The 24,691-nt window shown below is 35.2% G+C and overlaps 1 protein-coding gene across 3 annotated transcripts; it reads right to left on the reverse strand.

Moving 5' to 3' along the window:
• Positions 1-5,299: 5,299 nt before the first annotated feature.
• LOC132181185 (WD repeat-containing protein 26 homolog) lies at positions 5,300-22,807 on the reverse strand. Of its 3 annotated transcripts, XM_059594291.2 has the most exons (6): positions 22,701-22,801; positions 21,405-21,636; positions 19,264-20,158; positions 10,006-10,107; positions 6,701-7,327; positions 5,300-5,679 (listed from the first exon to the last, which is right to left on the reverse strand). In XM_059594291.2, exons 3-6 carry the CDS (start codon positions 20,059-20,061, stop codon positions 5,464-5,466), a joined length of 1,743 nt encoding a protein of 580 aa, XP_059450274.1. In that variant the 5' UTR covers positions 20,062-20,158; positions 21,405-21,636; positions 22,701-22,801; the 3' UTR covers positions 5,300-5,463. The 3 variants fall into 3 exon arrangements, with proteins under 3 accessions (XP_059450274.1, XP_059450273.1, XP_059450275.1); XM_059594290.1 differs by lacking the exon at positions 21,405-21,636 and having other exon boundaries at positions 22,701-22,807; XM_059594292.2 differs by lacking the exons at positions 21,405-21,636; positions 22,701-22,801 and adding an exon at positions 22,397-22,661.
• Between the last annotated feature and the right edge of the window lie 1,884 nt (positions 22,808-24,691).

Consider the following 24,691-nt stretch of genomic DNA (forward strand, 5'->3'; position numbering starts at 1 on the left):
CTGCAGTAACAAAGTCAATAAAGATTATGCAACTTACTGTTGTCAACAATGTAGATATATTTTTCACGCAAAATGCCTAACAGATTTGATGGGTATTTACAAGAATTTGCTTACAACTAGTGAGTCGGTGTCTGCAACTCATTTGAGTAAGGCCTTCAATCAAATAGAGGCACGCTAGGGAGATCAAACATTTTAGCCATCAACATGAGTTAATCCTTTATGATGATGAGGTCAAGGAAGGTAAGCTTTGTGAGGGGTGTATGGAATTAATAATTTCAGCCCCTTTCTACAGTTGTGTGCAATGCAACTTCTTTATCCACACTCAATGTACTAAACTTCCCACAAGGATTGAGCAACACCCACTTAGTGACTTTTACATGCTCACACTCCTCCGACGGGCACTTACCAAGAGTGGTGTGTTCTTTTGTGATATTTGTTCTCGTCATCATTGTGGCTTCACCTACAATTGTCCTAAATTTAGCTTGCTTTGCATTCTTTGACATTCAATGCGGTACAATTCCGAAAACGCTCAAACATGAAGGTCATAAGCATCTCTTTTACCTTTCTCTAGATTCAAAGATGAGAAAATGCAAAGCTTGTCCAGAGGACAACGAGAAGTATGTATTCCTATGCATCAGTTGCGATTTCATATTAGGAATTAGATGTGCAAATCTTCTACTAGTAGTGAAGCATAAATATGATATACATCTTGTCAAGCTCACCTATGCTGTTAAAGACGATTCTAGAGAACAATATTGTTTAATTTGCGAAGAAGAAAGAGACCAAAAGCATTTGATCTATTATTGTGTAGAATGCAACTTTCCCACTCATCCCGAATGTGTTCTTGGGAATTATCCATGCATCACAATTGGAAGCACTTACAAAAGTGAATATCATGAGCAATCTCTCACTTTTGTCCATAAGACTAAAGACTCGCCCAAATGTGATGGTTGTAACGGTGATTTTGATGATGTGGCCCTAGAATGTACTCAATGCAAATTTAATGTCCATCAAAAAATGACGGACATTATGACGGTCTCCCTCTTTGTACTACTTGTCCATCCAAAAATGAAAAAACTAAAGTCTGCAGAATAATTTTATTTATGTAATGAAAGCATTACCCCTTTTTTTTTCTTTTGAAATGCATGATTGGTTATTAATTTACAACCAAAGCATATTGTTTTTTCTGCTCGACTGAGGACTCAAAAGCTGAGTATGAGAAAATTGCAACCCCGAAGAGGAAAGAAAAAGGGCACCGTACGTGCAAATTAATTAAGTACAGAACCATTTTTTGTTAAATCGCAATTATAACAAAAAATTAAGTTAATAGGAGATGATAAATTTAATTATTTAATTAATATTATATATAACACTCTTTTTTACATGTGAGTTAAAAATTTTCTTCAATAAACAATGCCCAAAGAAAGTAAATTACAAAAGATAGAGATCGAACTCGTGATTTTTTTTTTTTTTTTTATAATACCATGTTAAAGTACTGGTTAACCCAAAAATTTAAGTTAATTAGAAAATATGGTATGGACTATATAGAGAGAAAGGGAAAACTATAAGTTCATAATTTCAGTTCCACATAGCAATAGAAGCTCCACAAAACCTGCAATGAACATCTGCAACATATTTTCCTCTTGGAATTAACTTGGATAAATTATACAATTAAAGAACAATCAATTACATGATAAATGTTAAATTATATAATAGGAGTAATGTTATACACCACATTTTTTATCTCATAGCTATCTCACAAATGCTCTTATGACGGTCCTAACTAATCCTTTGAATTTTTTAACAAGAGTTGATTCAACAGTTGGTTGAAACTCTGCCAGATCAGCATTTTGGAATAATAATCAGTGGCTTCTAGCCTTACTGAGGTAGCGTTTGTTAAACAACACTACACTCTCACTCATTATTCACTTCATTTTTTTTCAAAAAAATTAACATCAAAACATTCTCACTTTTATATCACATCATTAATTTTTTATATTACATCATTTGCTTTTTACTACTATTCAAATAAAAAAATCACTACAAAACAAAATTTTTTCACTTTTCAATACTATGTTTTTACTTTTCTATACCAATCATTATTTTCTTTTTTATTATAAACAGTGCCTTATAAAGTTGATGTTGTTTAACAAACAAGGCCTCAGTAATTAAAGAGCAATGTCATCCACTACACTTTTATCCCACTTTATTAATATGACACTGTCAATTAACCGTTAAATCTTAACAGAGGTTGATTCTGATTTTTATCAGTAAAATGTCTTGTTTTTAATAAGTGGCTTTTTCTAAGCCGTTCAATGCAAGGAACGGCTTGAATTCAAATTAGAAAAACAATTAATTAATGAATTAAAGCTTTTTACTAATTGAATATATAACTAATAACAGGATTAGAAATTAAGCACTAGAAATAATATAAATAAAACCCCATCTCTTCCGAAATCAATACCACATGAGTAATGATCATACGAAAGGGTAAACACCAATGAAAATTAGCCAACTTTGTTTATTGTGAGGGAAGAAAATATGACTTTCTGTCTATAACGATTAACACATATCAAACAAAGAAAATTAAAGTAAAGGGAAAGAAACATATATATTTTTCATGGACCATGTCAAATATTGATCTGAAATAAAATATTGTTCATTAATCTAGGATTCGATTCTTTGTGTAGAATGATAAGTCTAAGCTTGCTTTTGCTTTCTCCTCAGATTTACTTCTCTCTTTTTTTTCTGCCCTCCAACAAAAGGAAAAAAGTAAGTTTAGAAGAAGAATATCATTATAATAACAACATTAAGAGAAATATAAAGAATCATACTATGAGTCCAAGCCAAGTCAACTTTTATCAGCATGTCAGTATTCGTTGACTGCATGCCAAGTGCACCTTTGGTTTGATTTATAAGATATATTTTTATTTGATTTGCAAGTATCTTTATTCGGGCTTTCATTCATATTTTGTGTGGTAAGTTTGGCTCATATTAGGATGATCATTTTTCGTGTCAAAATTGCCCTCTAATTTTTTTGAAGCCCATAACCAGTGATGTAGTCCTCAACCTACGATCCATATATGAAACCCAAATATGCATTTTACAATCAACAACAACACACACACGCATATATATATATATATATATATATATATATATATATATATGCGTGTGTGTGTGTGTGTGTGTGTGTGTGATATTCTAAAAGCTTGTATTGTATTGTATTCTAAACATGTATATGTTGTATTGGGGTGGTATGTATTCCCTCCATTAGGGTTTGGTTTAGAGTTAAATCAGACCCAAAAAAAAAAAAAAAAAAAAAAAAAAAAAAAAAAAAGGGCTAAACTGCTGAAAATTTTATAAAATTTTAAATTTATCTTTTTTTTTTATATAAATTTTTATTTTTATTTTTTTTAAAGAAAGTGACCCATGACAAGCCATTCTTTTTCTTTTTCTTTTTTTTTTTTTTTTTTAAATGAGGATATTTTGGAAATTATACACCCTTATGTTAGCATTTAACAAAATATCCTAACAGAATCGTGACATTGGAAAAAATTAAAATTTTGGTAACACTATATTGAGAGTTTTTTAACTATTGAAAATGATATTACAAAAGTGACCGAAGTTCAAAAAAATATTAAAAATGAAAAGTTAACATGATTTGCACGTTAAGGTTCTGGGAAGTATCTCAAAACCCTGCAAGTCGCATGCTGCATTTGCTTTGCATAATTTGTCATGCTTTTAATTACATGCCGCATTACTCCACTTAACACTCAAACTAAAATTTAATATTCTTTTTTTTTTTTTTTTTTTTTTTTTTTTGATATGTCCACACAATAGAAGAGGGACGGGAGATTCGAACTAGTGACTTCCTCTTCTTGAGGCGTGGTATATAACCGATTAAGCTATCTCTTGGGAACAAAATTTACTATTCTCATCTGTATAAAAGAAATAAAAAATAAAAAAATATCAATATTCTTTGTATAAGCTTTCTTTTGCTTTTTCTATTCTACCCTAATACCTTACGAATTTAAATAACCTAATGCAAGATGGACCTCCCTCTCCACTTGGACCTAGAATCTTCTCACTTGTCTTTTCATTTTAGGTTTTAATTTTTAAGTAGTTAACGGGAAAGCTATATATATATATATATATATATATATATATATATATATATATATTGGCTTCATGACTTTCTCTTCATGAGGCGTGGTATACAACTGATTGAGCTATCTCTTGGAAACAAAATTTAATATTCTCATCTATATAAAAGAAATAAAAAATAAAAAATATCGATATTATTTGTGTAAGCTTGCTTTTGCTTTTCCTGTTCTACCCTAAGATCCTACGAATTTAAATAACCTAATGAAAGATGGACCTCCCTCTCCACTTGAACCTAGAATCTTCTCACTTGTCTTTTCATTTTAGGTTTTAATTTTTAAGTGGTTAACGGGGGAAGCCAAATATATATATATATATATATATATATTTGGCTTCATGACCTCCTCTTCATGAGACATGGTACACAACTGATTGAACTATTCCTTGGAGAAAAAATTTAATATTCTCATCTATATAAAAGAAATAAAAAATAAAAAATATCGATATTCTTTGTGTAAGCTTGCTTTTGCTTTTCCTATTCTACCCTAAGATCCTACGAATTTAAATAACCTAATGAAAGATGGACCTCCCTCTCCACTTGAACCTAGAATCTTCTCACTTGTCTTTTCATTTTAGGTTTTAATTTTTAAGTGGTTAACGGGGGAAGCCAAATATATATATATATATATATATATATATATATATATATATATATATATATTTGGTTTCATGACCTCCTCTTCATGAGGCGTGGTACACAACTGATTGAACTATTCCTTGGAGAAAAAATTTAATATTCTCATCTATATAAAAGAAATAAAAAATAAAAAATATCGATATTCTTCGTGTAAGCTTGCTTTTGCTTTTCCTATTCTACCCTAAGATCCTACGAATTTAAATAACCTAACGAAAGATGGACCCTCCCTATCCACTTGAACCTAGAATCTTCTCACTCGTCTTCTCATTTTAGGTTTTAAATTTTAAGTGGTTAACGGGGGAAGCCAAAACAATTTAAACTGTGACATGGTTATGCCATTAAAACTTGACACATTCCATTTTAATGCAAGTAAAAGCAGCATAGCTTTGTCTAATCTACAGTCTTATTATTCTTAAATAAATTGAACCTTACCCTATTGCTTATTAGCAAGTAGCTCCAAAACCCTCTATCCATAAACAAGTAATCAATTTAATGAAATGCTAAAAATGCAATGGTAGATTTATTATAAGGAACTTGTTGCACAATCCACATGCTTGTTTGATATAAATGTCTGCTTGCAACAGTGATAAAAGTATTTACACAAAAGCAATGATTTGAGAGGGAAGAAATTACAACCAATTGACTTTCTTTGGGTCTCTTTCTCATGTTCCCCCATTGCAATAGTGGATGCCATTGATATGTGGATCCTTGCGCTTCATACTTAGTTCATTTAGGCCCCATATCCGGATCGTACGGTCATCACTAGCTGATGCCAACATGTGGGGATTCACCGGATTCCAGCTCACACTATTAACAGCACCAGAATGTCCTGCCAATGCCTCTATCAGCTCACCTGAGCCTCTGTGCCAGACATAAACCTGTAATAGCAATTCTATTAGCTTAAGCTTTTTGGACAACTAGTAATTTAAAATAGTATCAGAGTAAAGGTCCTAAGTTTGAATCCTCATTCCACAATTTACCTCTGTTCTAATTAAATATTACATGTGTGTGGAGTTTGAGTCCACACATGAAGAGATAAGAATATTAATTAAATGGTTAAATCAATATTTCCTATTAATTTACACTTTTAAGACAAAAGATAATTTAACAAATGTTTGGAGGGTGTATTCACACTTCAGTTCCAATTTTGTACTATGTAAATTCTCCACAAACAGAAGTTATTTTTTGACTTCTTGCAAGTGGATCCTGGGTTCTTTTCACCAACCATTATGGTTATAGAACTGCCGAGCTTATGACATATACCAAAGTGCCTAAAATTACCAGGAAATATATATAATTTTTATAATAGGGAATCTCTACAAGGTAGGGCCCTTCGAACCCATCCCTGCAAAGTAAACCTCGGACCCGTGGGAACTCTCACTCAATATTTTAGAAAAGTTTATAGTAAACATATTCAACCCTATATCTAAAATTCACTTTCTAAATTTGCCCTAATTTATACATCTCATGCGATAAAAGATGAACTATCTAGCAATGTAGAAAGTAGTTAGAACTAAAACAAGGGGTGGTATCGGAAAGTTCAGTACAAATTGCTTTTTGAAAGAGAAACCCTTGCTCTTACAATGTGTATCTAAGACTTCCCCCCAAAGGTCCATGTAATTCAGGTCCTGATGAAACCTATTGCATATAGAGTTCAAGACAGCCCCTATCACCAACAAAAACAAATCTATGCGTGACATTACAAATTGTATATAAAATTTTCAAACATGATATCACAAAGTGTATATAAGATTTGCAAGCACATACATGATACATGCAAAATATTCTATCCTCAATCAAAATAGACCCAATGAACTTTCAATAGAACCAAATTATTCCTTATAAACCAAGAACAAGCTTCCACCAAGAAACCTGAGAGGATAAAATTAAAAGCCATACCTGTGAGTCCTCACTACCACTGGCAACAAAAGCTTCTGCAAGTCCACCAAAGCAAGATCTAATCACAAACCGGGTGCGTTTGTGACCTTTGTACTTGGCAACAAGCTTGAGGTCACCTTCGATGTTCCAGAGGTGGATTTCTTGGTTTACAAGATTAACCAGCAAAAACTTATTATCCCTCGATAAAGAAAAAGTGGTTATTGTTTGATCCTCTTCAATCAATCTTTCAACTTTTGCTTCCCTGTCAAGTAATAGTATAGCAGTTTCTCTACATATACTTATAATCTGTTTTCCATCATTCGTTATTTCCAAATCAGATATCCTTAGAGTTTTTTGCTTCCAACACTCCAGCTCTGTCCCATCTAGTTGCCACATGCTAATACTCTTGTCATTGACACCAGAGAAAATCCGTTTGCCATCTGGAAACCATCCACAGGACACCAGGCCAAGACCAACCTTCTCATAAATCTGGAGGCACTCACCAGAAGAAACATCCCAGCGCCTGACATTCTCCTCCAGTCCACAGGTAAGTAGCTCATGGTCATCAGGACACCATGAAACAGTCGAGACAGGTTTCAGATGACCACATAGTCTATGCTTTAAAGACACTCCACCATTCACATCAACCTACAGTTACAGCACAAAAATAAAATGGAATATGTGAAATTAGAGTTTTGATACGAGACCATAAGAGTGGATGTCTCCGACACAAGCATAAAGCCTCAACATGCTTAACAATTGATCTCTAACTACAAGAAGTCATATACAAGAAGTCCAAGTAATAGGAAGCCCAATTAGAAGAAGTCCCAACCAGAGATCTAAATAACAAGAAATTTGGCCAAAAATTAATGCATTAGTAAATGGCTCTTATTGTAAGATTAGATTTAAAGCTCAGGCCCCAAAATATCTCTATCTGACCCCATATACAAGTGTAATCATACACTAGAAGACATACCTCACTATTACCAATATTTAAGTAATAAAAACCCTAAAAGTACTTTTAAGGCTCAAAGTTAATAACTAAAAGCTGGGCAGAAGAAAAAGATGTTCCTAGCTAGCACCCAATGTTTGGTGCAATCCGATGAAGCACCGGAGGGACTAGTTTTTTAATTGCATGCTCAATTTGTAATGACTTCATCATCACAACTAGTAGCAGTTGTGGAAGTGAGAATAACAATAAATGAGAGAGCTTCTTGAATTGATTTCCTCAACCAACAATGTGGAAACAACATTGCATAAAAAGGGCATCATCTTGGTTCTTTCTTGCTTTCTAAAATATGCCTCCTTTCATCACGCATGTCTGAAGTGGTAGAAAGTGAAAAGTTAAATGTCAAACAATCATTCCTTCAGTACAACCAATAGTCTTATTGTTTTGGGACCATTCATTTGTAGCATAGCTAATTAGGACCACAAAATATATTCATGGATCTTTCTTCTTCACCCACTTCGTAACCCTCCAAATCTCACAAGGTTTTGCCCCATCACTCTAACTCTCTCTCGCTCAGAAACCCTAATTGCTCCACTGCTCTTTGCGATAATCTCGAGTTAATTGCAGGTTCACATTTCTCTCTAGAAGAATATTACTTTGCTGCAGATTTTTTTTTTTTATAAGTTACTTTGCTGCAGATATTATGGCTACAGCTTTGGATATGTCACTTGATAATCTTATAAAGAATAGAGGTTCCCATGAGAGAGGTAGAGGACAAGGTAGGGCCCGCTGCGGCCGTGGACCAGGCAGGGCATCTAGCGGTGGAAGATTGCCCAGGGCAGTTCCTAGAGGTCCTCTTGCAGTACAGGTATCTTATACCATTGCCAAGTCTATCTGCAGAACCCAGAGTTTCCTATGGAAGAATGATTTGTTTGGAGAGAGCCTTAGAGCTGCAGGGATATCAGGGATAGAAAGTGGCACGAGGTTATATGTTTCCAATTTGGATTATAAAGTGACTAATGAAAATACAACGGAACTTTTTTCGGAGATTGGGGAACTGAAACGATATGCAGTTCATTATGACAAAAATGGTCGCCCAACTGAGTATTTATGCTTAGGATTTGGAAAACATATTGTGATATTTTAAATTTAATAAAACTAGAATTAGTCTTACTTGCTACTAGGATCTCCAACATAGAATGGCAAAGGATGTTCTCTTTGCATTTGGTTTTGTCTATTTTGCTGATTGCATTAGACATCGAACCATAAGTTGGACCCATATTGTCTAATATTGGCAACTCCTTTTACTTGTCAAACCCAAAAAAAAAAAAAAAACATTACCTAAAAAACATATCGCTGTAGTACAAATGGATATGGGAATTTGCTATGCCTCTAATTCTAAAACGTAGGGACTAGACACCTACGCATGTGTACAGCTACAGTAAAAGTTAAAATATGATTAGATTGTCTTAAACTAGATAATCTATATATTGCCTCTTGACTGGGAGAATAAGCAATTGAATTGCTAAATTCATTACAATGGGGAAAAGAGTCTATCATGTTTCTGGCAGAGCAATTCCTGATCAAAATTTGCTAGGTTTGTAGTAGATTGTATCTAAAACCAGTTATAAGCGAATGTGGTTACATTTTACGTTGCAGACACAAAGAAAAGCAGCTCATTATTCAAAGCATCTCCAGTGAGAAAGAAAAGAGGCATTCGTCCCAACCAATCCCTCTCCTTTCTCTCTGAAATGCAGGTTAGTATGCTACAAGATAGCATAAAACATCCCATGATAAAACTGACCTAATATATTGAGAAAAGTTGGGACAAGAGGATATTTATCTTCACTCTCAAAGGCTGCCCCATCGAAAACGAGGTACTGGATTCCACACAACTTGAGAAAGAAGAGCCACTTTCAACTTACGCAATGAACATATTTACTTGGGCGTGACAATTGGTTCAGTATTTCAGCACTTTCTCTGCAATGCAATTGTCTCCTTTTTAAGAATAAAATATTCATCAAATGCTTGCAGCTTCTAAAAGGGTTGAAAACCATGACTACGTGCATATCAGAATATTGCTACACCGAACTGAGAATGTGATATTTTGTGCAGAAGATAACAAAAGAGCAAGGAAAAATAATAGAACAGTCATGTAGCTCCAGGGCAGATATAAAACTATCATAGAAGGGAAAAAATAGAGAGAAATATTTTTCATAAATAGAAAAAGAAAGCTATAAAAATCATATAGCTTGTTAAACCCATTGAATAAATGGAGGAGAAAGATGACAGCAAAGAAGGAATAATTCACATATGAGAACTAATAGTCCCAAGTCATGACAACCATACTTAGAGGCCGATCAAATATCAATCTTACCTCCCATATGATTGCTGAATGATCATTTGATGATGAAGCCAAGTATTTCCCATTGTGTGAAAATTGCAAGAACCAGACTTCATCACTGTGCTCTTGTAATATCTATTCAAATAGGAATAAAGAGAAAGACTTAAAACAAAGATCCCAATGACATGTAGAAATCAAATATACAACAGAAAACCCTAAATGAAGAAAATGTGTAGTCCACTTGCATTAAAAAGATTCTCCAGAATAGAATAAAACAGAGAAGTTGGAAAAGTAACCAGTGAAGCATTCTAAATGAATCAATTTAGAAATTACCCAAAAACAAGGGTCACCAGAGATGTAGGCTTAACCTGAACCAAGGATTTTATTCCCTTCCCTTCCTCAAGAGACATTACTACTACAAGAAACATTCATAGTCTTTTCTCATAATAACCAAGTGCACTTACCACCTCAAATAATGAATAATACCTCTTAAGGAATTATACAAATAATCTATTTAACCCTACCCCAATTCGCAACTATGAGGTAAATGTATGTACTCAGAGTGAAACAGATTATGGTCAAATTAATGTAAGCTGAACACCAATTCAAAATATCCTTAAGTATAGCACAGGATCTTTGAACTCTTATTTATATGCTTTTTAGCTGCCTTTTACGGACCTTTTAACGACAAGGTAGTAAGGACAATTTAATTTTTAAAGACAAGTATTGCAAATGCTATTCTTTCTTATTTCTCTGGATATAAAAGAGGCCTACACTGATCGCCCTATTATTTACTTAGTAAAGTTGTAGAACAATTGAATCAATTTTTTAATGTTAATCAGGGCTTATGACAAGTTTAGGTATCTTAAGCTCACGGGGTGTCTCAGAATGTGATAGTGGAGGGTGATGCTCAATAGAGTTTATGACAGAGTCTGAGTGTAAAAGTCATAGGGATTCCAGAAACCACATGGTTGATACCTACTTTCGGGTTTGAGGTGTTATGGTACTGGCTGAACAGTCAATAGACATTCTAGGTTTATGGAAGTAGAGTTGTAGATTTAGGAATAAAGAACATTGGCTGCTCATGAATTAAAACACAGGAATATAGGGAGTTGAAAAGAAGAGGATGAGATGAAAGCAAAAGTCAGAATCTAGAAACTCATGCCTTCAACAATTTAACAAAAACCCCTCCTATTTTTTTTTTCTATCCTACAAATTTCATCCAAATTACAGAGACTGAAGAGAGCTGAGCAGTAGTTAGGTGAGGCAAATGGCTCTAAAATTGTTTTTGATACCATAAACGCAATTTATTAAAGAGTAATACTAGAAACTACATTTTTATCTCACAACTATCCCACAATCCAGACATAACAGTCTTAACTAAGTTTTGGATTTGTCATTGTTAAAAAGAAATCCAAGGGTTAATTGGGACTACCACGCCAGCATAATAGGATAAAAATGTGGTATATAGCATTACTCTTTATCAAAAAGTGTAAAAAGGCACAATTCAAATACATACAAAAGAAACACCTAGCTAGCAAAAGAAAAAAGATCAACAAATGGCTCAAGATTAATCATACAAAGGCTCAAAAATCACACATTCAATATGCCTTGGCTTGACTAGAGCTTTTGCCTAATGTTGTAAGCCTTGAGAAATGTTTTAATTGCCTCACCTTACAGAAAGGCGGATGCCATTCTCAACATAAACCTCCAACTTGAAAGCAAAAACAACACATGCATGCTAGTCCTTTTTTATATTTAAAGCGTAATTATTTTATTCTGGTTAACAGAGGTGGTAAGCACTCACTAAAGCTACCATCACAGCTTAATATGTTAGAAAGTCTCCCAAGTTAAACCAACACTAAAGATAGTTTGCCCAAAAGCAAGGAAATTGCTACTCTTATAAGTGATATTTTGTCCACTTAAGGTATCGAGTAAATAAATTTGGTTCAACGCAACAGTGGGTAAACTGGTAACCACCTTAAGCCAAACCATGCTCAACAAACTATGACTAGTTTCAAACATACTAATTATTGATGCCCACATCAAAGTCAACGAGCTGATCCTTAGCAGCCTAGAGCTGCCCCCTTCCTCTTTCCTCTCCAAGGAAACAAAGTAAAACCAAGAAAAACAAAATGATAAAAAGCCATTGTTAAAGTATCAAAACCTAGGGTTCTCACTCATGAGGAATTCTAGAAGTTCATCTTGTGTCCTTGCGTCCTTCCACAATGAGGTAGCTTTTAAAGTCACAATTTGATCAAAATTCAATAGTGATCAATCACAAGCGCAATTGTGATTTTAAAAGCCACATCATTCTCAAAGGGACATATGAGGGACAGAAGAGGAAGTTCTAGCATTACTCCTCACTCCTACATATCAAACTAACAACAAGCATATTGTACTTAAATAAATGTCTATCTTTGGATCCATCATCACTTTAAATAGGAAACAATAGACTTGGTCAATGACTCAATTAATACTAGGCTCCACAAACATACAATAAAACATCACCAACACTATTCTCCAGAAGAGTATCCCCTTCACCACCACCTCATATATATTAATCTACCAAAAATTCGCAATCTGGTCAATGAATGACCCAATTCGGCACATGTTGACCTTTTCTCCTTCAATGTCTGTTCCTTGGGGCTGGCGTGGTTGTTAATTTTGGCTTTGGCTGTTGACAATGGGCTTCTTGAGTTGGTTCTATGCAGAGGCTAAAGTTTTTGAGCGAAGCTCTCAATGGCTGAAGGGGGGGGTTAGTTTTTCACTTGGTCTAAAGGACACGAGGGTTTTCCCGAGCTATGTTATTGAGTAAGATGAGTGTTGCTTGGCTAGCAACCATGGTGGAGATGCTGGTTCGAAAGACGAAGGTGACCGAATTTATCAAATCGTCAAGGGATGGGAACAAGGCCTTCATAGTTAAGAGCGCTTTTAATTGGTGCGGTCATTATCTGGAGTGGCAAAGTATGCAGTGGATGGTCATAGAGGTCTTATCGTAATCTCAGAGGGGCAAGAAGGATGGGGATGGAGAAGCTTTTCCGCTGTGTTGAGAAAGGTAGTGGCTTTCCTTGATTTCTCTCTCGGCACGGGGAGAAGCATTTTGGAGGTGTTGGGTAGGACGAGGCAGTTGCAGGGGTGCCCTTCGGTGCCAGTAGTGAAGGTAGAGTGAGCGCATCATTTCTCTGTACCTCAAGGTTATGCAAGGACCACTACCTCTGTATCTCTAGGTCAGAAGAATGCAGCTCGAGGTTGTTAAATCATCACTTTTCCTAAAAGCTTAAGCTGATAGGAATAAATAAATTTAATCACTTAATCATTACTTTGACACTTCTCTTTACGTGTCAGCTTAAACTCCTTTTTAATAAGTGAGGCCCAACATGTGAAATATTATTTAAATGGGGGTAAACAACGGAGTCAGGGTTCGAACTCAAAACCTCTGGATCTGATACCATGTTAAATTACCATTTTTCTTAAAAGATTGAGCTGATAGAAAGAGGTAAATTTAATCACTTAATTATTACTTTGACAGAGGTACATTTGTAGACATGTCCATTTCATTTTTTTCATGCTGCATCTGGAGAAGAGGTTGTGTGAAGGAGTTTCCATATGCTTTTCTCTCATGCCTTTCTTCACTAATGGTTCCATATTCTAGTGTCCTAGTAGAGGAACCACACCGATCCATCCCGAACTTGGTGGTTAAACAAACTCTACTGTGGTGACAATACTGTAGGGGAGATTTAAGATTCTATGGGGCTTTGGTGCAAGGGTTTTGAGAGGAGCTTTTGGCCTTGTTTGCAAGCATTGAAGCGAGCCACTCTAAGCAGGTGTCGGCCTCTTGCTTGAACTTGGGAAAAAAAGGTAATAGAGAATTAAGAAGGTTAACTTGTTTCATTAACTATGATGTGAACAATAGCAACACTAGCCGGAGGGCTGCAGGTGGTTATCTTTGAATGTGAAAGGCTTGAATGAGGGTGTGTTGTGCAAAGTTTGTGGGGGTGTAAACATGTGGATTGGTGCTACTCAGCATCTAGAGCGGCCTCCGATTGAATCTTGCTTATGCGGGATAGGAAGGTCAAGGAAAAGATCAAAGAGTGTGGGGGAGAGTTTATTGTTGTTTGCTCCTTTAGAAATGTCGAAGATGGTTTCTCTTGGGCTTCTGTGGGGGATTATGGGGCTAGCTCCAATTGTGATAGAAGGTATTTATGAGAGGAATTGGCTGGCTTGCTTAGTTGGTGGAATTTGTCGTAGTGCATTAGGGGAGACTTCAACGTCACCCGTTTTCCTGGTGAAAAATTGGGTGAAGCTCCTTTTTGTCCTACTATGATGGAGTTTTCTAATTTTATTTTGAGCAAGGTCTTGTGGATTTTCTCCCCTAGTAGGAGGGCCTTTTACGTGGTCAAATACTCAGGATTCCCCTTCTTGGTAAAGAATTGATACGTTTCTTGCTTCTCCATAATGAGAAGCCAAGTTCCCCAATTTATTTCAAAAAATGTTGTATAGATTGTGCTCAAGCCATTTCCCCATTCTCCTTCATTATGGTGGTATTCAGTGGGCAAAGGATATTTTAAGTTTGAGAATATCTGGCTAAAAGCTAAAGGCTATGTGGACAGGGTGAGGCAGTAGTGGTCTTCTTATCGCTTTCAAAGCTCTTCTAGCTTCATTTTGGCTCATAAACTTAAGGCCTTGAAAACTGATTTAAAAATCTAGAATGAGCAGGTGTTTCGTAACGTGGAGCCATAAAAAAAATCTCTTTTGGAGGAGTTGTGTGTTCTTGATGGGTTGGAGGAAGAGAGAACTTTAGTTGCTGGAGTGAAGTTGAGGAAAATCATGGTTATTAGTGTGTAAGAAAAAGCTACTTCAATGGGGGAGATAAGTTGGAGGCAAAAGTCAAGGACTCTAGGATTAAAACAGGATGATAAATGCACAGTTTTTCCACAAGGCGGCCAACTTGAATAGGAGAAACAACTCCATTGAGTCATTGTCAAAAAATGGCTCAGTTTCTTCTGATCAACCTGCTATTATCAAGGAACACATTGTGCAATTCCAATAGATTGTTTTCAAAACAGTTTAGCTGGTGGCCCAAGTTGGATGGCCTTGCTTTCGACTCCATAGATGTGGAGGAGGCGTCTTGGTTAGAGAGACTACTTGAGGAAAGTGAGGTCCTTGAAGCGGTGAAAGGTATGATCAGCGATAAGGACAAGTCCTAATGGTTTTACAATGGCCTTTTTCCAAGCTTGCTAGGATGTGATCAAGGCAGATATTACGGGGGTGATCCATGATTTTCATGCTAGTAAATTTGAAAAAAATTCTTAATGTCACTTTCATTGCTCTCATTCTAAAGAAATCCACGCTAAGGACTTTCGTCCTATTAGTCTTGTGAATGGAGTTTACACGATTATTGCCAAAGTTCTTGCCAATAGGTTGAGAAGGGTTGTCGAAACTATTATTTCGAAGCCCCATAATGCATTTGTTAGAGATAGGAAAATCCTTGACTCCGTGCCTATAGAAAATGAATGTTTAGATAGTAGGATCAGATCTTGTGAGCCACTAAGTGCTTTACAAATGAGATATTGAGAAGGCCTATGATCATGTCAATTGAGAGTTCTTACTTTAATTGTTGAAGAGGTGCAGTTTCAAGGAGAAATGGTGCTCTAGATATCATATTGTATTTCTTCGATGCGGTTTTCCGTTTTGGTGAATGGCAATTTGTTCAGTTTCTTCAGTAGCTGCCGTGGTTTGAGATAAGAAGATTCTTTATCACCTTTTCTGTTTGTTATCGTTATGGAGTCCATAATAAAATGCTTTCTGCAACTGTTAATGGGAGGTTTCTTTCAGGCTTTTCTATAAGGTCTAGACACTCAAGTGTGGTTAACATATCACACTTGTTTGCGAATGACACTTTGGTTCCTGTGGGGCTAATCTTGACCATCTACGTTTACCTGCATGCCTTAGTTTTACGTTTCAAAGATATTTCTAATTTGAAGATTAATCTAGCTAAGTCAAAACTGATTCATGTGGGTAATGTTGATAATGTGGATGGGTTGGCTAGCATTTTGGGCTGCAAGGTCTCGTTTTTTCCTTTTCAGTATCTTGTTCTTCCAATGGGGGCCTCTTATAACGCCAAGTCTACTTGGAACGGTGTTATTAAGAAGATAAAGCATCGGTTGGCTAGTTGGAAAAGAATGTACTTGTCTAAGGATAGTAGGTTTACCATTATCAGGAGCACCCATACCAATTTGCCTACAAATTTCATGTCTCTTTTTCCTCTCTCAGCTGGTTTTGCAAACCGCATAGATAAGCTTCATCAAGATTTCTTATGGGATGAGCTAGGTCAAGAGTTCAAATTTCACTTGATAAGTTGGTCCAAGGTTTATTCTCCAATTTTCTAAAGGATAATTGAGGGTTCAGAACTTGCTGATGTTCAATCGTGCTCTTTTAGGAAAATGGCTATGGCGCTAGGTGCATGAGAGAAAAGCTTGGTGGAGACATGTTTTCTAAATTTGACAATTCGTGTGGTGGGTGGTGTTCTAATGAGACTCTTGAGTTGTATGGAGCGAGGTTATGGAAGAATATCAGGAGGAGTTGCAAGATGTCGTTGCCAATATCAAAACTAAATTCTGACATGATATGTGATGTGGGAATTAGACTCTTATAGAAGCATTTTCGGATTTATATAGTGCTTGCGTAAAAGATGCTTTCATAGCAGTTCATTTGGAGCTTTCTAATGGCTTCCTTTAGTGGAGTGTAAGTTTTATTAAAGAGGCTCATGATTGGGAGGTGGATGTCTTTCCTTCGTTTTTCAATTTTTTTTTTTTTTTTATAAGTAATGTAAAACTTTATAAATATCTTAGTTATAAGCCCACAACCCCAAAACCCACAAGACAACAAAAACCCAAACCCTCAAACGCTAACAAGCAACAATTTGTTATACTCCCTTATAGTGAGACAAAAAGGTGAAGACAAGCTTTAGTGGGCCCCCTCCAAAATAGGGTTGTTCAATGTTGGATCTTTATGCATTGTCCTTGTTCGTAATGATGGCACTCCCTTCCCTTGGAAGAGTATTTGGCAGATTAAGATTCCTTTGAGAATGATTTTCTTTGCTTGTTTAGCCTCACTAGGGAAAATCTTTACCATGGATAACCTTAATAAGTGGCATGTCATTGTGGTTGATTGGTATTGTATCTACAAGAGGAACGGGAAGTTTGTGGATAATCTTCTTCTCCATTGCAAGGTTGCTTGTTCCTTATGGAATGCCATCTTCAGTCATGTTGGCCTGTCTTGTAGTAGACTTGTTTTCTTCTTGGAGGGGAATTTTTGGTAGAACTCCGAGCGCAACTATGTGAAAGATGTTGTCTTCATGCCTTTTATGGTGTCTTTGGAGAGAAAGAAACAATAGAAATTTTGAAAACCGTGAAAAGACAGTGGTGAAGCTTATGTCTTTTTTCTTCAATACTCTTTACCTTCAGATAACTGCGTTTGTCTTTCCTAATTTGCTTAGTTTTCATAATTTTCTTGTTCTTTTTCTCCTTCTGGCTAGGTGTTTCTCTTGTATATTTCTTGTGTACCTAAGTTGTGTTTTGCACTTTTTAATGATATTTCAATATGCATTTCCACTACCTACCTCAGTCATAAAATTCTTGACTTTTATGTCAAATTAACCATCCTTGGAGTCATAATTTGTTTAGAGACTCCCTTTATATGAAATCCTCATATATGTTGTAAGGTATATATGACTACCCTCTTCAATCATTACAGACTTCAAATATTCATTAATGCTTTTGTCAGATCTAACCTTTGAATGCTTATATATTCAATATGATCTCTTCATTTGGCTCTCTAATTCCTAACTAAATACAGTAACCTCTCAAGGATTGGGCATTCCACCATCCTCAATTTTAATAAGGAAATCAGCTTCCAACTACATGTTCCAGATCCTAACTGGCCAGACAGAACACACATGTACTTAAAATGGCAGTGTTGCAGAGAACATTATGTCTCACAATCTGTATGTTCAATGCAAAGATAGTCAGGCTCCTTATTTGTCATCCAATGTGCTTCATGTGGCGGCCCACTTACTTTTCCTCTCCACCTCCAAAAAAAAAAGGCTTTTTGTGCAACTACTACAAGGAAAAGCAGCCTTTCCAAGAGCCATCCAATTGTGTTTAAGAAAAGCTCCTCAAACTCATTATGCAGAACTCCACTGAACCTGGTCAAGACTCAAAACTTCTCTTCTAACTTATGAGTAGAATGCCCCTTTCAACATATATCCATAAGCTTATATTCTCACAATTCGTGTAAAGAAAGAAAATCTCTCAACCACCTCCAATAGGATGGAAGATCAGTAAAACCACTGTACTAACGAAACTCAATCTAAATGAACACAAACAGTAGCTCTACTCCTTTACCATGTGGTCCATAAAATCATAACTGACAAAATAAACCAAAAATCCCACAATCATAAATGTTAGTAACCTAGAAGAGTTTCAAACGAGAAAACAGATATGCCACAACGCTTAGATTCCAGGTCATTATCTTGCCTCCCACACCGCCTTCCACTTGGAAAGGTTCCCATGCTTCGAATGATATACCCAACCCACCTTAGCATACTCAATTTTCAACTTCTTCAGATTGGTCAATTTGTGTACAACTCTGGCCAGCCACTATTGTGAGAATGAGTCAACTACTTATCATAGGAACGGTGGACAAAGAACCCTCACATTCTTCTAGTCTTCATTCATATTAATTTATTTGAACTCCTTTCCTTATATTCCAATCCAAATCAATTCCTAACCCTAATTGGACCATAGGCCTCCCCTAAATCTTTCATCCCAAAACTTTATTCCAGAGGCCATAGCAATTTACTTTTGATTGGCCACAACAAAATAAAATAAAATAAAATATCCTCCATGCAGGCTTCAAGAATTAAACCCAACCTTTGGAAAACTCCATAAAGTAAATAGTCAATCAATAACCAATTATTTGCAATTTATTGTATGTAGTGTAAATGACTTGTGATTTTTACAAATCATGAGAAATTATACTCCTTGTCGCAAAGAGATTAATGGTAGATAAATGCGGAAACATATGTTTTCTAATGCCCATGAAATATGCCTTAAGAAGATGATAACGACCCCTAACATACCACTGATATGGGTCACCAGTAATAACTAAATCAAAACCACAGAGAAGTTTCCAGTGCATTATGTTACATAAACTGAGAATAAAAGTGAACATGTGTAGAAACTATTAGGAAGTTAACAACCATTAACTGAAAATATTTTCTCTAACCTGTAAAGTTCGAGAAGGAATCTGATCTCGACCACACTGATGATCAGCGTACAATGACATTTCCTTATCCAAAGAGTTGTGAAAAATACAAGCATCTCGTTGTAAAAGAAGTGCCTGTTCAACTAAATGTTCCAACCTTCTTTCAGGTATCATAACTGTTGGGGGAAGCAGTTTCTGCAATTCCTCCAGTAGCTTTGACCGAGACTTTGACCTCACAGTGTCTTGACTGCGAGACCCAACTAGATTACACTGTGAAGGGGCAACCATGTAGGAAGAAAGTTCATGAACTCTACTATTATTAATGCATAGAGGTGCAATCTCAGTCCTCAGTGTCTTCAATGCATCCATGACCCTTTCTGCATCCAAAAGCTCAAAAAACTTCTGTTCCAGAATAAGAAAAGAGGCTGATTTAACAATATGTTCATCCAGTAGTCCAATTTTACACAATGTGGCAACACTTTCATCCCAATTGCCATCATGTATTTGTTGCGTAAACAGACCTACCACAGAGGAGTGTAAGGATATCCCAGACTCTGCCTCTAGATGAGCACAACTTTTTGTATAACCAAGAGAGCGTAATGCTTTGGCTATTATGCGGACAAATTCCACCTTTTTAATAACTCCTTTTGTACCAACAACTTCTTCGTCCCCTTCAGATGATAGGGGCCGAGCCATCAAGTCACTTGAAGAGCCAGATATGGGCTCTATAAAAGATGAACCGTTGGAAAGACCTCTCAATTGTTCAGATGACAATTTCATGCGTTTCGTGGCTGGTTCTTCATCCTCTACACCTCCCATGAAATGTGCACCTCAGCCCATATATTATTATGACGTAGAAAAACGATAAGGAGAGATAACTTGAAACTGCCTCCAATAAATCACAAGAAATAACTTCCTGTATAAGATAGTCAATGGATCGCTTATGAATTACTAAGTCGAATGTAAAAAATAGGACAAGCAACCACAAAGACTCTCATCACTATAAACAAAAACAAAACAAAAAAACACAATATCTCTAAATATAATGCGTACATTAGCAACTTAGGCAAATGTATTATCATACTTTGTAGATGTTTCTACGATGAAATAATTGAAAATCCATTATATACTTACACCAGTTCCATTGTCGGTTGCACATGTCGTTTTGCGGTTTTGGTATCATTCTACTAGCTAATAATGACAAAACACTTCCCAATAACTGCATCATATCCAGATAATTCCGTATAGTTCCAGTTTATGTAAAATATAGGGTTTACTTTTGTTGGCTAGAGGTCAACAAAAAGGATTTCTAAGCAAAATTCTGAAAGTAGTGCTATAAATTTCGAAAATTGTAAGTGTCTATAAGGTTAAGGTGAAACGCTAAACATAGGTCGTGACTCAAAAAAAAACATATTCATAATAGAATGCCTTTCTACCTTCAACTGTAACTGGAAATTAATACATCCTATATTATATTTCCTAACTGTTGAGAATTATGTAAAAAATAAACACATATGTCTGATTCTTTTTAATCCATTCTTGGTGCGGATTTAAGATCGTCAAAGCCTTCAAACAAATATCGCTTCAGTATTTCCGTACATTCATTTGAGTGCCATTCAGGGTTTTTTCCTGGTGTTCTGTGTGAAGATTGTTAAATCCTAGTTTGAAGGCAGAAAACAGTTTTTGAAAAATTATGGAATGTCTTTCAACTGATAACAATGAGAATATAACACAAATTCAGATCTTCCACACTGAAAGTGTGAACTTTTATGATTGCTCCATTAAAAAAAAATTCACAATGCCTAATAGCACGCGGTATCATTTCACCAAATCATACAAACATATGGCCAAAGACCCTATTCATCGAATGATGGCTGTATTAAGGCACCTTTTCTGTTTTCATAATTCTTGTTCAGTGGTTCCAAGGTAACAAAAAAAAAAAAAAAAGTAGATCATTTACCAGTAATTCAAAACTTTGCGTCAAACTACAACTTAATGACACCTATCCTATTTCTTTTCTAACAAATCCATTCAATTACAACAAATGAGTGCACAAGAAATTCCATATAACTTAAAAGTTTGCAGATTTAATTACATTATGAAGATAAACAATTTTCGTTTCCATATTGAAAAAGTCTAAAGATCAGGAGATAGTTACATACCATAACTACATATAATTCATACTATATCAACACATTCAAAGCTGGATTTTTTTAACTTGGTTTGCTGGAACTTCCACCCTTCTAAACTCCTTAGCATTCCAAAAACTAATTCCAGTTTAAGGTGGAAACAATTCCAAACTGTGTCTGGGTTTGCAACCTTCATTTTCCCTGAGGCAAACATGATGGAAGGAAGCCTATATCTCCAGCAACATTTACTTTCCGTATGAGAAGTCTGATCCAATTATGAAAGTTATATACAAAAGTCAACCAATCGTTCCAAAATCCAATTTAAGCCTAAGCCATATCTCATAAACTGCATTCGATTAATGAAATATCATTATACAGACTCAATTACAATAGCCTTGCACAATAAAAAATCCAAAAGCAGTATAAGTGATTTACATTGCATGACATAAAGAATACAGTTTTTAGAAGTGATTTCAGGGGCAAGAAACTCAAATTCTCCGTAAATAAAAATGTTCAAACGGAACAATCCAATGGCCCATTAATTGGATGATCCACATTATAAAAAAGAAAAAAAGAAAACTTGAATTATTTACACGTGAAGCCGAAATAGTTTAAAAACAAACACATTGCATTAAAGTATATGAACTTGAAGAAGACAAACATAAACCCAAAGGGTCCTCTGGAGAAGCAAACGTGTATCAAGAAATGAAAATAACTTAATTACAATCGCAATATGCATATTTCTAAGCAATAATTAATTAAAACACACACCAGAAACATCAATAAAATGGAAAATCCTGTCATACAAGGCAATCAAAACCAATAAGAACAAGAAATCTGACGCAGATATGCCTCAGAAAGAAATGTTTACAGGAAAACTGCAGTAAATTAAGCACTAAACCAAAATCCCAAAATAAAAACATGTAGCAAGAAATGAGAACAAACCAAGAACGTTTAGAATAGTAAAAATTAGGCCAACATTAGAGATAATTAATTATGCAGTAAGAGAGCAAAATCTTGGATACCCAGAAAGCGATTTCGCTTTGGGAGCCGATTCGGATCAAAAGCAAATGAACCCAACGCAAGAAAACAGATGGAGAATCCAATCATCAACAACGCGTGGAAGTAGAACCAAAGGAGCAAAGCACCCAGAACAAGGACTTTCTTTTTCTTATTTGTCGGTACATTAACAGTAGAAATTACGGTGGGCAAGCCCCGGATTGTATTGGAGGCAATCAAGAGAACAAATAAATAAATTGTAATTACGTAAAGCGAAAGGAAAATTTAGAATCAGGAAAGAGGGTTGAATTGAAGGAAAGTGTTTGGTACCTTCGAGGGTAGGAAGAACACAGTGAGTTCTCTTTGCGTGGAGGAAACCAACTCAATGCGAGGGGTAATGGGGGAGAGCGAGACGCATATGGGTTCGTGAGTCCTACTTGTAGGAGTGGGGCTCTCGCATTGGGCGTGGCATATCCTTCAGACTTGGTGCCTCTAGCTGCTTCTGTTGGTCCACATTTCGGTCAGGGGAGCCTAACCTGCACTCAAATGGGCTTGGGCTTAGGCGAGGTCTAAGGCCTAGCTATGTTCAAACTCATTCTCACATCTCCTTACAAAGTCCACCCAATACCACGTAGCGTTATACCATTTGGAACGATTTAGGAAAAACGTTAGCTATATCTGCGTTATTATCTAAAGAAAATTAGTCAATTTGAAGTTTTCTTAAAATAATGTATAAAAGTTAGTTTCACCTAATAAATAAGCATTTAAAAACTTAGCAGTCATGAGTATCTTTATAAACTACTTACTTTACGTGCATTACTCATCTTTCCAATATAAAACTAGGTTGCTATAATAACACTAATTTTAGATCACGGAATTCATTTTGTTTTTATTTTTGAGGTTTATGTGTGTAGTAGCACTATAAGCATATTAGGCAAAGAAAACTCCTTAGAGCATCTAAATGACTCTTTATAGTTAAATATAGTTATTATTGACTATTTTTCTCATTCAAAATAAAAGTTTTGCTAAAATTTGATAATGTAAACTTTCATATTTGAAAGTTCACCATAGCACCTTGTAAGCTTTTTTTATTCTTTTTTTTTTTTTCCTCTCATCTCTCTCTCTCTCTCTCAAAGTAAGAGTAAAAGAAAATAAAAACAATATTTGAAGAAAGTAAAGAGTTGAATAGATGTTTCCATCAGAGATTGTAATAAAAAATTAGTAGCTAAAATAACTATTATTGCCGGAGATGTAAGCAAAATAGCTATTGAAAAAAGTATAAAATTTTATTTTAACTATCCATTTTTTTATACACACTCTAAGAGACTATCTATTTTACTCTTTATTTTCTTTAAATATTATTTTGCGTGTGAGAAATTGTGAAAGAAAGAGTAAAGAAAGAAAGTGAGAGACAAAAAATAATAAACAAAGTTTATAGTATGAATAGTAAATAAGCTAATCAGCCTATTTTGCTGTTCACACTAGATGAAAAAAGTTAAATTGTCTATTCTACTGGAGATGAAAAAGCACCCATAATAGTTAGATTTGACTATTCTTTTGAAGATGCTTTACTATATAGCTTTTAGAGGCAAAATGGAATTGAAAGGCAGGGATGAACAATAAAGCTGACCAATTTGGGATGCCTTGCCTTCTAACAAGACACTTGTATTAGTATATACTTGCATATATTACCTTTCTTTAACTATAAGATTAGTGCATAAGTGCAATATGTATTGCCCTAATATAGTGAAACACATAGTAGCCTCTCTGGCCTCTACCGTAAATCAGCCAAGAGTCTCTCTCTCTCTCTCTCTCTCTCTCTCAGTTAATTCTTAGGCAAAGCCCAAATAGATGGGTGCAGGCTCATTAGTAAGGCATACATTAGTTAAATTAAGCGGATTGCAAGCCCACCAAACACGTGTCACCAAAATTATTTTTCATTTTATTCTCAACAAAGATAAATGGCTTAGTGTTTGTGTAGATAAAAATTTGCTACAAACTGGTTTGTAACTAATTTATACAAATTCATCTAATAAAGTAATACATGTGTCTCTTAACATATTAAAAGCACATGTTTTTTTAATAGTTTTGGCATACATGTCATTTTATTAAATGGGTTTATATAAATTAACTACAAACTAGTTTGTAGCAAATTTATGTCTTCTTTAATATGGTATAATTTTATAAAATGGATCATGGGTTTTTTTTTTTTTTGAAAAGATCATGGGTTTGAATTTTAATAGAAGCAAAATAGTGTCATTAACGTAAATTAAAAAATTTTAAAAAAAATAAAATAATAATAATTAAAAAAATAAATAAAA

The sequence above is a fragment of the Corylus avellana genome, chromosome 5 (genome assembly GCF_965113065.1).
Source record: "Corylus avellana chromosome 5, dhCorAvel1.hap1.2, whole genome shotgun sequence".
Taxonomy (NCBI): Eukaryota; Viridiplantae; Streptophyta; class Magnoliopsida; order Fagales; family Betulaceae; genus Corylus; species Corylus avellana.